This window comes from Equus quagga, chromosome 2, assembly GCF_021613505.1.
Source record: "Equus quagga isolate Etosha38 chromosome 2, UCLA_HA_Equagga_1.0, whole genome shotgun sequence".
Classification (NCBI taxonomy): Eukaryota; Metazoa; Chordata; class Mammalia; order Perissodactyla; family Equidae; genus Equus; species Equus quagga.
The window spans coordinates 124,300,342-124,316,478 of NC_060268.1; the positions used below are offsets into that span (position 1 = coordinate 124,300,342).

The window sequence follows — 16,137 nt, forward strand, 5'->3', positions numbered from 1 at the left end:
CTGACGGCACTTTTGATTTCCCCAAAGCAATGATGGTTTGCTGGCAATGGGGAGAGCAATGACCTTTTGGGATCAAGAGGAAATTCAGTGCTTCAACTTTTCTAGTTCTAGAATCTCTTTTCCTTAGTCCTGTGGGACTTTGATGTGTAAATAATCGTAGGGTCTCTGACACTTGTGTCTTTAAAATCATCTGAAGATATGACTCTTTCCCCAGCCATTCCTCTTTTCAAACAGACCTCTAACCATATTTCTTCTGCACATTGCTTCAGTCGTTCCACAGACTTAGAACCTGAACTTTGACGTTTGTCACACTAATAAAAGGATTTCTTTTCTCCTCCCACCTTAAATTCTTACTTTCCACAAATTCCTAACTTCATAAGACAGAAAAATACATCTGAATGAAAGTGTGGAAATTTATTTTATTTCCTTCAGATAATTTTTCTCCCCATGACAAGGTATAGGATGGCATATATAAATGACGACAAATCCTAAATTTAGTTTATCCCATAAAACTCAAAAAATGGTTCATCCTCACTAATCCCTTAGTTGAAGTTACCACACTTACTGGATGTGCAAATGCAGCAACCATTTTACTTAGGAAAACAGGCATGGCAAAATGATCATCTTTTCCTTGGGTCACAAACTGAGCAAGTAACTGCAAAAAAAACCTTCCCATCTTGAGCCCCACTGGTATGCAGTTACCTCAACAGAACATCATTGCCTCTGATATATTATAGAGTACTCTGATGAAGGCCTTAGCTCCCATTTTCCTCATCCCTTCAGCTGACTTAAAGAAATATGACTTTAATTTAACTACCATGTACAAAATAATTATCTGTATATGAATTAAAAAATGTTATCTTGTGCTATTTTTCTTAACTCTATAAGGATAAAAAGTAACTCAGTAGTGGGCTGAGATTTGCTCTATATTTTCAATACTAAGATAAAAGTTTTAACCAAAATTATGCCAGGCACATTTTGGCAGTTAGTATAAACCTAGTATTAACAAGCCACATGCCAAAAGATGTCTGCTTCCAAGGCCTAGGAGAAATGGGTGAACAAAGACCTACATCTGAACTAATGCTTCAGCCCTCCCTCTGATTTTGACAATTGTCATCTCATCAGTTTTGGCATTTTTGATTGCCTATGAGTAGGAACTTATTTCATTAACACTGCTGGTAGAGGTGTCTCGCTGTAGGCGGCTCACCTTCTTCTCTGCCTTATTATGAGGTTGGCCTGAAGATGGCCTTTCGTCACCTCCCTTTTAGCTCCTTATCTCTGATATGTCCATCTGGGATACTGAGAGAGGAGTCTAGGTGGCCTGATCTGAGTTAAGCAGGCAGGGCAGAACAGGTTGGTTTTTCTACCCACTCCTTAATCAGTTGGTGAGCAATGGCTAACTTGGGGGGCAACCAGAATGGAAAAGTCCCATTCTGTTGCTGAGTATATGGGTTGTTTCTCCTCAGGGCTGTAGCCACCTCATCGTGACTGAACCAGGCAGCTGCCTCTAGTTCTCTCAAGTTCACCTGGATCTGAAAGACATAAGGAAAAACAGGATGTACAGTTAGGAACTACAAAATTTAGAATAATGTGGCCAAACTTGAGAAAATGGTTCCAGAACTGAGCAATCTTAGATGATAATACTTGGGAGCTACAGGCTGGGAGGTACTCAGTTCTAGATACTGCCCAGAAGCAAAGGAGGCATAATTAAGATATAAGAATTAAATATATTTTTTAAATAGTTAAAAAAAATAATAATAACATTTTAAGAATCCTAGGAGTATAAATACTAAGATTTAAGAGTGGTTAACATTGAGGGGTATATTATGAATAATACTTGTTTTTCTTTGTGCCTCTATTGATGGTATAACTTTCAGTTAAAAAAGAACATGCAGGGTCCAGCCTGGTGGCACAGCAGTTAAGTTCACAAGTTCTGCTTCAGCGGCCCAGAGTTTGCTGGTTCAGATCCCGGCTTGTCAAGCTATGGTGTGGCAGGCGTCCCACATATAAAGTAGAGGAAGACCTTAGGCATGGATGTTAGCTCAGGGCCAGTCTTCCTCAGCAAAAAGAGGAGGATTGGCAGTGGATGTTAGCTCAGGGCTAATCTTCCACAAAAAAAAAAAAAAGAAGAGACAATGGCTGGCCCAGTGGCATAGTGATTGAGTTTGTGTGCTCTGCTTTGGCCCAAGGTTCATGGGTTTGGATCCTGGGGGTGCAGACCTACACATCACTTGTGAAAGCCATGCTGTGGCGTTGTCCTACGTGCAAAGTAGAGGAAGATTGGCACAGATGTTGGCTTGAAGCTAATCTTCCTCAAGCAGAAGGAGGAAGATTGGCAGCAGATCTTAGCTCAGGGCCAGTCTTCCTCACAAACAAACAAACAAACAAATGTTACTCTTCTTTAAAGGATAAGGGTTAATTAATGATAATCAAAAGCCTAGTATCTTCTTTGCAAGAAGCAAAGTAATGCAAACTGCAGCCACAGGAATCTGAGACAGATTAGATATTATTCATTCTATAGAGACCAAAACACACAGTAGACAGACTTTGGCAGATAGGGACCACAAAGCCTCTGTCAGGGATGCTACAGAAGAGCAAAAGGAGGTTGGATAAGACAAGATCTAAGTCCCTTTCAACCAGAAGTTGCTATGATTTTATATTATTAGTCCCCAACATCCTGGCTGATCAGTCATTAAATTTTATATATTTATTGTGTGCTTACTCTATGCAGGAATCTCTAAGTCTTGATGATAAAAGATAAATTGTCTCATGATTGAGAGATATACAAGGAAGAATGGTGATCATCTTGGCACTACCAATTTTCATAGTGATTATTTGTTTCCCTTATGAGATTGCAAGTTCCTTAAGGGTATAAATCATATCTTAAACATCTCTGCATAGACAATGCTGGACTAGACAGGTGCTTACTAAGTACCTACTGACCAGCTTGGATGAGGCAAAGGAAATATCACAGCATGAGGAAAGAATCAGAACTTACCTCTGTTTGCCCTGGTTTCACAGTTGCATGACAGGCAATCATGAGTGAGCTATTAGGAAAGGGCCAGTGCTGGGATGCAGAGTACTGCAGTCTTTCCACCTCCAATCCCACCTCTTCTGCAACTTCTCGCCGGACAGCCTCTTCCAGACTTTCACCTACAAGCACTCAGATTAATTCAGGACAGCTCTGCAGCAGGAAGGGTGATACAGATGCCCATTTGTGAAAGGAGTACCAAACCGGCTCTAATGTTTCAATGAAATACTCTTGGGAGAGCCCTAAATCTCCGAGTCTTTACAACAATAGGAATCAAATCTGGAGTTGGGTGTTGAACTGCAATACTTAAACCTACTAGGTTAGTTATAATGCAAAATAAGAGTGGCAGTGGGAGAGGCGAGTGTTGCCCCCAGCTTTAATAAAATTCTAATGCCATGTTTCATCATTTGTAAGTTTTACCCCAAGAGACTGAGAAAAAAACCTGTAAATAAATTTTGAATTCTAACTAATAGTATGCATGCTGAAATATTTAGGGAGAAGTGTACCAGTGTCTGCAATCTCTGCATCCAAAAATATGGTAGATTGATGGATGGATAGAGGAATGGATAGATAGGTGATAAAGTAAGTGTAATAAAAAATTATAGAATCTAGGTGGTAGGTGTATTGGTGTTCACTGTATAATTCTTTCAACTATGCTGTATATTTGAAAATTTGCCTAAAATATATTGGAAAATTATAGTACCAGAAGGCAGTTTTGGTGGGGGTTTTTTCAGTTATTTTATTGAGGTCATAATGGCTTATAACATTGTGTAGTTTCAAGTGTACATTATTATTTATCAGTTTCTGTATAGACTGCATCGTGCTTACCACCAATAGTCTAATTTTTATCCGTCACCATACATATGTGCCCCTTTACCCCTTTTGCTTCCCTCCCTCCCGCTCTGGTCACCACTAGTCTGTTCTCTTTATCTGTGTGTTTGTTTATCTTGCACATATGAGTGAAATCATGCAGTATTTGTCTTTCTCTGTCTGGTTTATTTCGCTTAACATCATACAGAAGGCAGTTTTCTTGACGTGATAAAGAACAACGTACTTGAGACTCCAAGCACTGTGGCAGCAAGACAAAGAAATACCTTCTATTGATAAGCTTTCTTGTCCTCCAGTATCATCCGTCCATGCCCTAAACTCCTTACCTATATCACAAAAACCTGCCAAGGCAGAATACATTCCCTTGGGAAAGGAACTCTGGCGAGCAAGCAGGCATTGAGTCCCATCTGACACCAGAGTGATCACCACAGGAGCCATCTAGGAAAAGGGGATGGAAACTTAAACACTAGGGCTTTGGGGCCTGTTAATGGGATGAAGGAAAAGATAACTAAGAAAAGCCTTTTAACTGTTGAGGCTTACATCCACAGGACTTAGTGCACAGTAATCCACTTCACAGATTACTGTCCTTTTAAAGCAATGCCTACCTGTGGATAATAGATGATCTTATTGGAAGGGCACACACGCTTGCTGCCAGCCATATTCTTCTTGGTGGGCTGCCCACTTCTGCTGCAGAACTGATGGGCATCATGCCAACGGAGAAGAGCCTGAGCCTAGGAATACAAAGATGGGCCTGGTTTCATTGGGGAGAATGTGGGGCTCATCTGTAACAAGCTGGGCCTAGTATTTAGAGCAACTCAAAGGGAAATGCCAATACCTTTCCAGCTCACCTATTTTAAATGGTTATTAACTGTTTAAACTTTAAAATAAGGAAACTATCTGACCATATTCCTCTAGCGTCTGAAATATGAATAAAAGCATACTTTTAAGTGTATTATGAATTATTTAAAATATATAATATATAGGGGCTGGCCCCGTGGCCGAGTGGTTAAGTTCGCACACTCCGCTGCAGGCGGCCCAGTGTTTCGTTGGTTCGAATCCTGGGCGCGGACACGGCACTGCTCATCAAACCACGCTGAGGCGGCATCCCACATGCCACAACTAGAAGGACCCACAACTAAGAATATGCGACTATGTACCGGGGGGCTTTGGCGAGAAAAAGGAAAAAAAAATAAAATCTTTAAAAACAAAAAAAAGGTGCAAAATATATAATATATAAAGTATTGAACAGCCATTTACTTATGATCCAGCTTAAAAATAAACATTTCCAATATAGTTGAACACCCCAACATATACTGCTCCTCAATAAAGGTGGAATTTTTTTTGCAAATAAAGTGTTCAGAGGTTATCTCTTTAAGTTAATGGACAATCAAAAGCACTTTAGCAAGTAAAATCTAAAGCTGTGAGGACGAGTCATTAAAGCAATATAAAATAATTTCTCATAGGAAAAACATGATGACATATGTCATGCTGTGGGTCCTTAAAAATGTTTATGAGGCTAATAGATCATTGCCAGAGATTTGCATGCCCTTAGGAGAAAATGGTCCTGACAGCAGTCCTGCCAAGGGCAAAAGAAAGAAGAATAAGTAATCTCCCTACAGCACGTTGTCCTTCTGCCAAGGTTTGTAGGAAGGACTATGATCTGCAAAAAAGGAATCAAATGTCACTCTAGCCTTGTGTTATGCATGCATGTATTCACCCATTATACACTGCTTTACTAAATTTCCTACAGAACTGAGAAATCAGAATCTACCGTGGATAGTAAGGAGGCATCCTTCTCATTCAGCTGAAAGAGAGCCTTCCTTAGCTCAATGAAAGACCCCTTGAGCTCTGTCTCCATTTGAGGTTTCTGTAAGGAAGCTAGAAAATGAGAAAAGGGATGAAATGAAACAAACATCACACTTTGCCTCAGGGTCCCTCTCAAGTATATCCTGTTAGACACTGTTTCCCAAACTCACCTAATAAGACAACTAGGGAAAATAAAAAATACACAGGTTCTCAAGCCCCTACCTGGAGATTCTGAACTGCAGGTAAGTGAGGCCCAGAAATTTTTATTTTTTTAACAAGCATCAGGTGATTTCTATATTCAGGAAAATTTGGGAAACATTAGACCATAGTATTTCTCAAGAGCCTCTTCAGGGCAAAAAGAACTTTTGCACTAGCCACACACTATCCTTGGAAAAGAGATGAAATGGGACCTCTAAGCTCCTACCTGAACCTCATTGCAGCATCATACATTTATACCTACAACCCTGAAAGAGAGAAGGAAAGCCTGACAGGAGCCATGAGCCTATAGCAAACTGGTTCCCAAATGCAAGCCTGAAGACTCAGAGCTACTCCAAGGTAGCATGTTTATTGACCTGTATTGATAAAAGAAATAAGAACGATGTCATGAATTTTAAAACATTTCCTATGAAATATTTAAGATATATAAAATGTATAAAAGTACAGAGAATAATACAGTAAGCATATGTGTACCCACCACCTACCTTAGAAAGAAAGCGTTAAGATGTCCTTTATTTTCTAGTAAATGATGGATGATACCAGATGGTAGTATTTTTTTATTTCCTAACTTAAAATGTATATATATATAAAGTTGATAACCTTTCTGTATTCCCAAAATTTTCTTTGAAATTATGTGAAGCCCCAAAGTCTGAGAACCATTGGAAAGTCCCCACTAGGAATAATGTTATGTACCGTTTATGGGAGAGGAGCTGTTGAGAACCAGATCCAGAGCAAACCATGCTTCATGCTTTTCGGAGCAGCCAAGCAGCACTGAATCTTCTATTCTTTGTGTGTCCTGTCCAAACTTAGCCAGGAGCTTTTCCAACTCTAAGAAATAAAACAGGTAAGAAAGAAAAAGAAGTGTTTTAATTAAACCACCAGAGCCATGTAGACTTAAAGGAAATCATCTACTTCAGCTCGAATTAGGTACACCTGGCTCCCAGTCACTACCCTGTAGCTAATTAGCTATGTAATCTTGGTCTAATCACTTAACCTCTCTAGGCCTCCACTTTCTCAGCAGCAATCTGAAGAGTTTGGACTAATGAAGGAATTCTTTCTGTGTAACACTGTGACACTCTATGATTCTATCATGAAAGGAACATATCCCTTAGTTCGAAAGCTACATGATATTTAACTTATGGCACTGAAGAAAAAAAGGCACACTTAAAATGGTAGAGACCAAATCAGTTATATAATTTAGTCTCCAGAGTATGCTGCTTTAGTGGGCCAGGGTAGAACACTAATGTGAGATCCCAGCCTGTATAAGACAAGTGCCGTATAGGGAGAAAACCTGTCCTCTTGTGCATGAAAGACTCACGTTTGTTCATAATGCAACATAACATTGCTAAAGCTCTAAATAATGTTTAGTGCCTTCTGATGGCATCTTTATATTCTTCTGCACTGCTAGGAACTACCTATGCAAGCACTCCAACATCTGACCCATGGAGGAAATTCACTGACAATGTATTTAGAAGTTAGTTTATAGTGATATCATATAAAACTGAAAGTATCTTGAATGCCAAATCCCAGTGACTTAGATATCTTTAGTTATATACCCTAAAAGAGTTCTCAAAACAAATTAATTTTAATTCACTTTTAATTTTGACCCTTCTAGGAGAAATGAAGTCATGATGCAAATCTTAAACAGTATAACAGTGTGCAACTCCATGGAGGCTGGAAATCACTGGTCTAAGGTAGGGGTTGGCAAAATATTTTAGGCTGTTGAGTCATATGGTCTCTGTCACAACTACTCTGCTCTGCCATTGTAGTGCAAAAGCAGCCATAGACAATATATAAATAAACAAGTGTGGCTGTATTCCAATTATTTACAGAACAGGTGGCAGGTTCCAATTTGGACAGCAGTTTTGCCGGCCCCTGGTTAAGGCAGTAGTGGTTCATACCATCACACCAAATACTATTTGGGCAACTCAAGTTCATACACTAAATAAATAATTGGCAGAAGCAGTTTGAAAAATCTGGGCTTTAAAGTCGGAGGATCCTTCTCAGGATTCAATATGGACTGAATTCTGCTTAGAGGCTACAGGCTGGTCTACTCTACTGGTCTGCTTTGGGCTTACCTGATAGGCTATGCTGGGGGGCCAGGTACTGATGTTCTGATTTCTGAAGCAAAGGAGCCAGGCTATGAAAGAGGTAAAATGCTCCCGTCTGCTGGGCTGTTTTGCATGCATCATCATCTTCCTTCAGTTCTAATAAATACCTGTATTTTGGAAATAAAGCATTACAAAACCACCTTTAGTTACTTGTACAGCATTCATCTTTGAGAATTCTGTTCCCACATCCCTCTCCTACCACGGCTTTTTCCTTTTATTTATTTACATCCTAAATTGCTCTAAAAAGGATCTGAGGTGGCTTTAGGCAATCATTCCCTCCTTTACACTACTGTACCTTGTCCATACTCCTGTGGTTGCACTTAACGTTGTACTATTTGTTAATTTGTCTGTCTTCCCTGAAAGACAATGGTCTCCTTAAGGGCAGGGTCTGCCTTAGTTCTGTATCTGCAGTAATTAGCATATTGAATGGCTCAATTCAATAAATATTTATTTATTCAAGGGTAATAAATATTTACTGAATTGAACCTCAAGGTACTCTGCCAATATTACACTGTGAGGCAAGAATTTACATGCAGTGGATTGAAAGGAAAACAATACTGTGATAAAACATCAACCACAGATGCCCAGAGATGAGAGCAGACTTCATTATTGCAAAGAGCAAACACTGTGCCTTCAGTAACTCTCATTCAGTCTAGGGAAGATAAAGAGCAAATTTTATCTTCAATGCACCCATGTCTCATACATCTAGTCCCCTAAGTGGACACCATTTGCTCCTTATCTCTACTGAGGGGACCATCGATGGGAAAGAGAAACCACTACTTGACTTATTTAATAAGTGTAATATTTTCAGTAGCCCAAATAAAAATATGTAAAAGAGAATATCCTATAATTATCTTCTATAAAAGAAATAGTACTGGGCAAGTTCTAGGCTTTTCCAGGACCTTCATTGAGGATGGTCTAAATCCAGCCCTTCAAGAACCTTGAGAATCAGATCAGGGGCCACACGATTCAAAGGGGACTGAATGTGGATTCTCCTTCTGGGGCCTAGAGTTAACCATTTTGCCTGTTGAAAGCCCTCAAACAGACTCTCAGAGATATGGCATAGTTTGTCACCTAAGTGGGAAACACAGTTTGTAAGATATTTTCTGTAGGATCTGAGAGTTTTTGTAACACCAGTAGGCAGGGTTGGCTCAACATGAAACTACAAAGCAAAATGATAAACGCACTACAATGGCATCTTTAGAAACCTATTTTTGACTGTGTGATAAAAGGGGTTACAATGAGCTCTGTATAAACAAGAGAAAAGAAACCTGAGATTTTAATACTCGTGATATTTTTAAACTTATTATGAGTGACTGCAGCCTCCTGGGGCAAAGACTCAATGTATGTCAAAGGAGAGACATGTGCCACTCAGAAGTTACCAAATACAAACAATAGAACAAACACCGCTGCCTTCGTAAAACAACAGTAAGGACGGTACAACCTGTACTTTGCCCTAATGACCCTAAAAAGCAAAACACCCAGGTTAAGGTCTTAAACCTGGGGCCTCATTGGAACTGGAACTGAGATCCAAAGTGTTCCTTGCATTCTTCTTGATCAGGAACACTTTAAAAATTCATTTTCTTCCTTTAGTTGTAGTAGCATGGAAAACAACAATACTAAGATTATCAAACTTAAACTGTTTTTTCCTTATTATAAAAGTAACAAATAGTCATTTTATAAAAATCAGAAAATACAGTTATCAATTTTTTTAAAAAGGGAAACCATCAAGAATCCCACCATTCAGAGATGATCACTGTTTATACCTTGGAATTCTCCAAACTATTTATTAATATTGTGTGTGTGTGTGTGTATATATATAGGTATATTTAGAATCATACCTACTAATTTATAGCCTTTTTTCTTAAACATATTAACATCTTTTCACACCATATTCTTTATTGATAGAATTTTATTTTCTCATGATTTTTGATATGCTTTTTAATATATTTAATCACTTTAACATACCCATTTTTTAGACTTTCAATAATTCTGTTTTCTCAGAGTCTCAGCCTGAGAACTTCAGTAACATAAATGCCCAAAATATCTAAAACAAGTATTGCAATTTTGTTGTTTTCTCACTCTTGTTCATGTAAGATTGTATGCTCACGTGCCTTTAAATTTTGCGCTGGGCAGTGATGTTTGGCAGAGCTTCCTCTGTGGGAAGCCCTGGTTGTAAGTGTATCCCTCTAGAGGAGTTTTACATTTGCTTCTGCAAGGTGCCCCAGGGATATTATGTCTAGGACTACTACTGAAATTCTTTTCTTAAGGCCAGGGGTGGGGCTGGCCCGGTGGCGCAGCAGTTAAGTTCGCACATTCCACTTCTTGGTGGCCCGGGGTTCACCAGTTCGGGTCCCTGGTGCGGACATGGCACCACTTGGCAAAAGCCATGCTGTGGTAGGCGTCCCACATATAAAGTAGAGGAAGATGGGCATGGATGTTAGCTCAGGGCCAGTCTTCCTCAGCAATAAGAGGAGGATTGGCAGTAGTTAGCTCAGGGCTAATCTTCCTCAAAAAAAAAAAAAGAAAAGGCTGGGGGTTTGGGGACCACACCATATAGATGGTGCAAATTTAAACTCCAAAACTGTATGAGAGCAGCCTAGTGATTTCAAATTTGCTCAGGCTGTAGACGTCCTTTATCATTGTCTTGTACTGGTGTAGATTTTTTTTCTAGTCTACCTTTCACTGAAATTTAGTTCTTCAGGGGAGTGGTAGACATCCAGGGATGGGAGTTATCCACCTTATTTTCAGGAAACTTCGTGAACTGTTATTCAGTATAGTTTTTAATGCCATCATACGGGTGTACTATAATTTAATTAATTTTTTCCTTACTGTTCATTCATCCATTCAACAATACTGCAGTGCCTGCTATGTGCCAGGTACTGTTTTATGCAGTAGGGGTACCACAGTGGAAAAGACAAAGTTCTTATCTTAATATAACTTATATTTAAGTACATCAGACATTTTAGATACTGTTAGAAATTTAGTTTGTTTAGAATTTTTCCAATTATAAATAATTTGTAATGAACATCTTTATATGTAAATCTTAATCATACATCCTTAATCTTCAATATAGGATTTTGAGATATTTATAATTTATAATTTAATGGGACAAAGATAGAATAAATCAGAGCTCAAGTTGGTCAAAACTCACCGGGTCTTAGTGACATAGGTTGACAGCAGTCTATAGCACCATAAAGATTTTCTCCTGCAAGCAATTCCACAGTACAGGGACATTGTCAGATCCTTAAAAGGAAAGAGGAGTTAAAAAAAAAAAAAAAGATCATAGTATGCAAATTTAAAGTAATGAATCACCAAAAGTGTTATACTTTAAGCCAGGATAGGCTTACTTTTTAATATTAAGGAAAGAGAAACTGCATAGGAGTCAGATGATCTGGTTTCTAAACTGCATTTCTGCTACTAATGAGTTGTGGGATTTCAACTTTGCAGTGCCTCTTTCCTAACCTACAAAACTGAAACCTGTTCTGTGAGAATCAGCTAACTATCCACAAAAAATATGTGCTCCTCCTTACATACTGTGGAGTTGGTGCTGGGAGGTAGCTGCCAAGTTAAGGCCTACATTTTTCTCCTCCCTTGTATCCAAGTAGGGCCCAAACTAGGTCTTAACAATGGAATGTGAGTGGAAGGGATGTGTATCTTTTCTAGGCTAAAGCAGTTATGAAGTGGGTATGCCTTCTCTATCCTCTTTTTCCTCTTCTGCTTGGAAGACTCTGGAATAGCAGAGCCATTAGGTGGAGAACTGGCTCCTTGAATCACTACATGGAAAAAAGCCACCCACCAATCCAAGTCCCTCTGCCTCAGATATTTGTGAGTAAGAAATAAACGTCTGTCCTATTAAGTCACTGAAATTTTGAAGTTTGTTATAGCAGCTAGCATCACAATAGACCAAGTAAGCCTGGAGTGTCTCCAGAGTAATGGAGCTGTTTCTCAGACTACATGAAAACCAAAGTCTCTGAGAATGAAGCAGGAGGAATCCTGTAGATAAGAAAAATATAAAATTACAGTCATTAGGAAAATATTTCAAAAGCCAGCTATGAAAATCTAACGTGGGTCTAAGATATTTTCTATTTTTTGTATCTCATTGTGAGCAAAAAAAATTCTCTATCTTAAGAATCCGTTCTGCAGAAGGTGATTCCTTTTAAATTGTATACCAGTAAATATTTTATTCCCCATGAAAAGAACATTTCACATTAGCAATTAAAAAGTCAAGAAGTTCCACCAAAAGGAGAAAATCAGTACAGTTAAATAACCAGCCACTCTTTCAACTGTGCCCAAGGTTAGCAAGCTAACACTAAATCACTGAGGAAAGTCTAAAGTTTAGGCCTACTTCTTGGTTACATAATTATGAATCACTGATGACTAACCCTTGGACAGTTTTGGCTACAATCTATGTCCTAACCAAGGGTAAAATATATATGGCAAACATTCAGTGAAGTATTTGTTGAGTACTGACTTTACTCAAGGTTCTTTAAGAAACACAAAAATGTACAGGATGAAAATCCTGCCCTCAAGGGACTCTAGCAGGAGAGAGAAAACAAATATGTAACTTTCACAGAAGGCAATATCTGATTACAAAGCATTCTAGGAGAGTATTGAAAGTATAATTCCTATTTTAATAACCACAGACTTGTGATATACTAGAAGAAATGTATTTAAGGTTAATATTTCTCTCTCATATACAAGTCTGAGGATTTAAATTGGTATGATATTTTTGGAGGGCAATTTGGTAATATCTATCAAAATGTTAAATAAGCATCTCTTTTACCTAGCAATTTCACTTCTAGGAATTTTTCCTAAGGAAAGGATATGTACAGGAATGTTAACTGAAAATTACGATAAAAGGGTATAACACACAGCTGTTCAAAATAAATAGGAAATAAGATGACAGTGGAAAAGTATATATGTAAGTAAGAGGGAAACATATTCAGAATATATTATTAAGTAAGAAATGCAAGTAATATTTGGTTGGCTTAGCATGAGCTAATTAATTTATGAAGAAAAGGACATATACATACCAGAATGCATAAATTAGATATGTCTTTATTTATATTTTTTAAGTGACTAGAAGTACACATACCAAACTGTTAACAGTGACTAATTTGGCAGAGTGGGATGGAGATAGGGATCAAGAAGGGTACTTGTAATTGTTACTTTATATATTCCTGTACTTAAAAATAAATTTAACCATGTGTACATACTCCTTTAACAAATAAAGCATAAAAACATAGTAGTTCATGGGACTAACTCTACAATGAGGTATATTGTTCCTAGTAGCACCTCACCACATTCCCTGGGAACCAAAAGGAATTCCTTTGGTGAGTTCCTTGAACCCTGAGAACTGAAAGAGCTGTTTGGTTGTAGTTATGACTACCAACTAGCCTGTGTGGCCGACTGTACTTGGCTGCCTGACGTTTCCCCCAGCTTCTGCTACTAAATTAACCATAGCCAATTGTGGATTATCATGGCGTGCTGACTCATGGGATGGTGGTCAGAGCTGGTAGAAAACGTAAAGTTCTTAATGTAGCTTTGGAAAAATATCATTAATCAAGAGAAAAACCAGACTTATTTTACCTGAGAATTGTACCTTCATTGGTACAGTCATAAACCTAGTAGATAAAGATTAAGTCTAATTCTTTTTCTAAATGGTCCCTTACATATTCTTTTTTTACACATCTTATACAAAAGCAGTCTAGAAACTATTTAAAAGTCAAGAGAAAATGATTTCCTTAAAATTCAGCTTTAACTGTATTTTTCTCTTTTAAATAGATCATTTAAGTTATAAAATTAATATAACTACATTACAGGACATCTGGAAAATGGAATTGTGAGAGCACCCATACTATTACCACATAAAGATAACTAATAATTTAACATGTATTTTCTAGTCTTTTTACATATTTATAATCAGAGGACACATTTTTTCAACTTGCTTTCATGAAACATGTCATAAGCAGTTTTCTATGTTTTTGTATAAACTTCATAATTTTTTGGCTGCACAATATTACATTCAAGTAGATTCATCCTGATTAGTTAAACATTCCTCCGATTTTAGACATTTAGGTTGCTCCAGTTTTAAATTATCAGAAATAAAATACCACAAATACCTCTGTGCTGATATTTTCAAGTTACTTTTTTAAGTTTCCCAAAGTAGAATTATAGGGATGAAATTTATTTTAAAATCATATGGCTCTTCCTACACAATGTCACACTTGCAAGATTCAATAGTATTTGGTTAAAAAAAGAACTTTTATTTTGTATTCCTTTGTTCACTATAAAGATTGAAAGTGTTTTCAGATTTAATAGTTCTAGCTCCCCTTTTGTAAATCGTCTGTTTGGTGTCCTGTGCTCATTCATTTATTGTGGTTTTACTTTATTGTGACCATTCAAATTTTTAAAATATTATAGTGCATTTACAGCATTTTCCACAATATGATCATCCAAATGTACTGTAGGAACCAACTGCTGTATGTATTGCCTTTCTCTGTGAAGCAGTCATTCTGACTGAAATAAGACTGTAATAAGCTCAGGCCTGCCTTCTATTTTGTTTACAGTGCACATGCATGTCTCTAAAGCAAGAAAAGGACAAGGAAGTCTGAAGAGACTCATGGACTTTTTATTCCTGGCTCTCCTACTATCTGAATTTGTGACCTGAGGCTGTCACCTAACTTGTCAGAGCTTGGTTTCTGTCTTACTTCTCACAGTGTGAGGAAGGAGAAAATACGGATCTAAAGTGTATTACAACTATGTCAGGTTTTAACATACCTAATTCTCAGATCTGTTGGACTATAAAATCCTTAAGAGTTGGGATTGCATCTTCCTTATCTACAGCATCTAGCACAGTCCCTATCACAGTTTGAAACACAATATATATGAATGAATGAATGAATTTATCCCATTTTACAAGTGAGGAAGATAAAGCTTTGAGAGGTTAACCCATCTGAGATCACAATCTAGACAGCAGCAGATTCAAACTCAGGGCCATCTGGCTCAAAAGCTCACGTTTTGATAAGAAATACATGGGATAGCATTTTCCAACATTCATTTACTATTTATGTTTTTAAAAGTTCAAAGACTGATTGAGATGAAAGGTAATATTATTTTTACTGAAACTATTAAATGATGAGGCAAGGTCCTTAAGAGTAACGATTTCTTTGAACCGCCTGTAATAAATGATTCACACGTGTTTTTCCTCCTGTTCATCTTAACAGAAGAAAGATTAATTTATAAAGCACTACAGCATAACAAAAAAAGCCCATTTTGAATCTCTGGGTTACTTTGACCAAGAAGAGGCCAGGTCTGTAGTTTGAAAGAGCACTTTTCAGAGAGTCTGTCTTTTCATGACTAAGGACCTTAACGGGATGGGAAATAAGCAAAACTGAGAAGCCACTGGGATACAGATTTCAAGGTCTCGCTGACCAGCTTTATGGCTGGCTTTCTAAAAAATAATTTTTCCTCCCTTAATTCAAAAATCATTCAGGCACAACGCAGAAAAGCTGGCAAATTCCATTTTTAAACGGCTCTCCAAAGAAGTATCAGAAAATTATTAGCAGTAGTTAATAAGATAGCTCTGCAAGTTAGGATGCAAAACTGTGGTCATTCCCTGGTTTCTGGAAGGAAGACGGACTAAGCTAAAATGGAAAAATGCTGTGACTGAGAGCTTTCTTCAAGGTCTGATTATGCCTCCCCATAAAAATCCTTCCCATACTTAGAAACTGAACAGGTTTCTGTTCCACTGCACTCACTGAATTCTGTTGGGGGCGCCTTCCTAGGCCTCAAGAATCAGCGGAAACCAGGAAATTCCAAACGTTCCTGGGAAGTTGGGCTTCCCTTCCCCAGAGGAACCACTGCAACCTCTGCCACACTTCCCAGAATCCTCCTAGCCATGCATTCTGGGAAATGTAGTTCAGTCTTCATGCCAGCTGCTAAGCTCTCTGAAATTAACCATGGTTGTCAATGCCTCTGCCACACTTTCCCAGAATCCCCAGTTGCACTCTGGGAATTATAGTTCAATCCCCAGGCATGCTGCTGTGCCCTCCAAATGCAGTTAACCATGGTTATCAAAAGCATGATCTTCCAAGATCTTCTAAATCGATTACCAGAAGAACAGCTGTATCTTTTGAGAAG

General features: G+C 38.0%; 1 protein-coding gene across 3 annotated transcripts in view; it reads right to left on the reverse strand.

The window, feature by feature from the left end:
* Positions 1-399: 399 nt before the first annotated feature.
* Positions 400-16,137, reverse strand: part of NUDT13 (nudix hydrolase 13) — a 35,932-nt gene continuing 20,194 nt past the window's right edge. The window contains exons 1-9 of one of the 3 annotated variants that reach the window (XM_046652079.1): positions 15,756-15,869; positions 11,147-11,238; positions 7,960-8,099; positions 6,575-6,709; positions 5,631-5,737; positions 4,465-4,590; positions 4,186-4,297; positions 2,999-3,153; positions 400-1,532 (exon numbers count right to left, since the gene is read on the reverse strand). In XM_046652079.1, coding sequence (XP_046508035.1) covers positions 1,332-1,532; positions 2,999-3,153; positions 4,186-4,297; positions 4,465-4,590; positions 5,631-5,737; positions 6,575-6,709; positions 7,960-8,099; positions 11,147-11,229 — 1,059 coding nt within the window. In that variant the 5' untranslated portion in view covers positions 11,230-11,238; positions 15,756-15,869 and the 3' untranslated portion in view covers positions 400-1,331. Of the gene's footprint in view, positions 1,533-2,998; positions 3,154-4,185; positions 4,298-4,464; positions 4,591-5,630; positions 5,738-6,574; positions 6,710-7,959; positions 8,100-8,287; positions 8,360-11,146; positions 11,239-15,755; positions 15,870-16,137 lie in introns of those variants that run through there. The other 2 variants (XM_046652080.1, XM_046652082.1) reach the window with 2 other exon arrangements.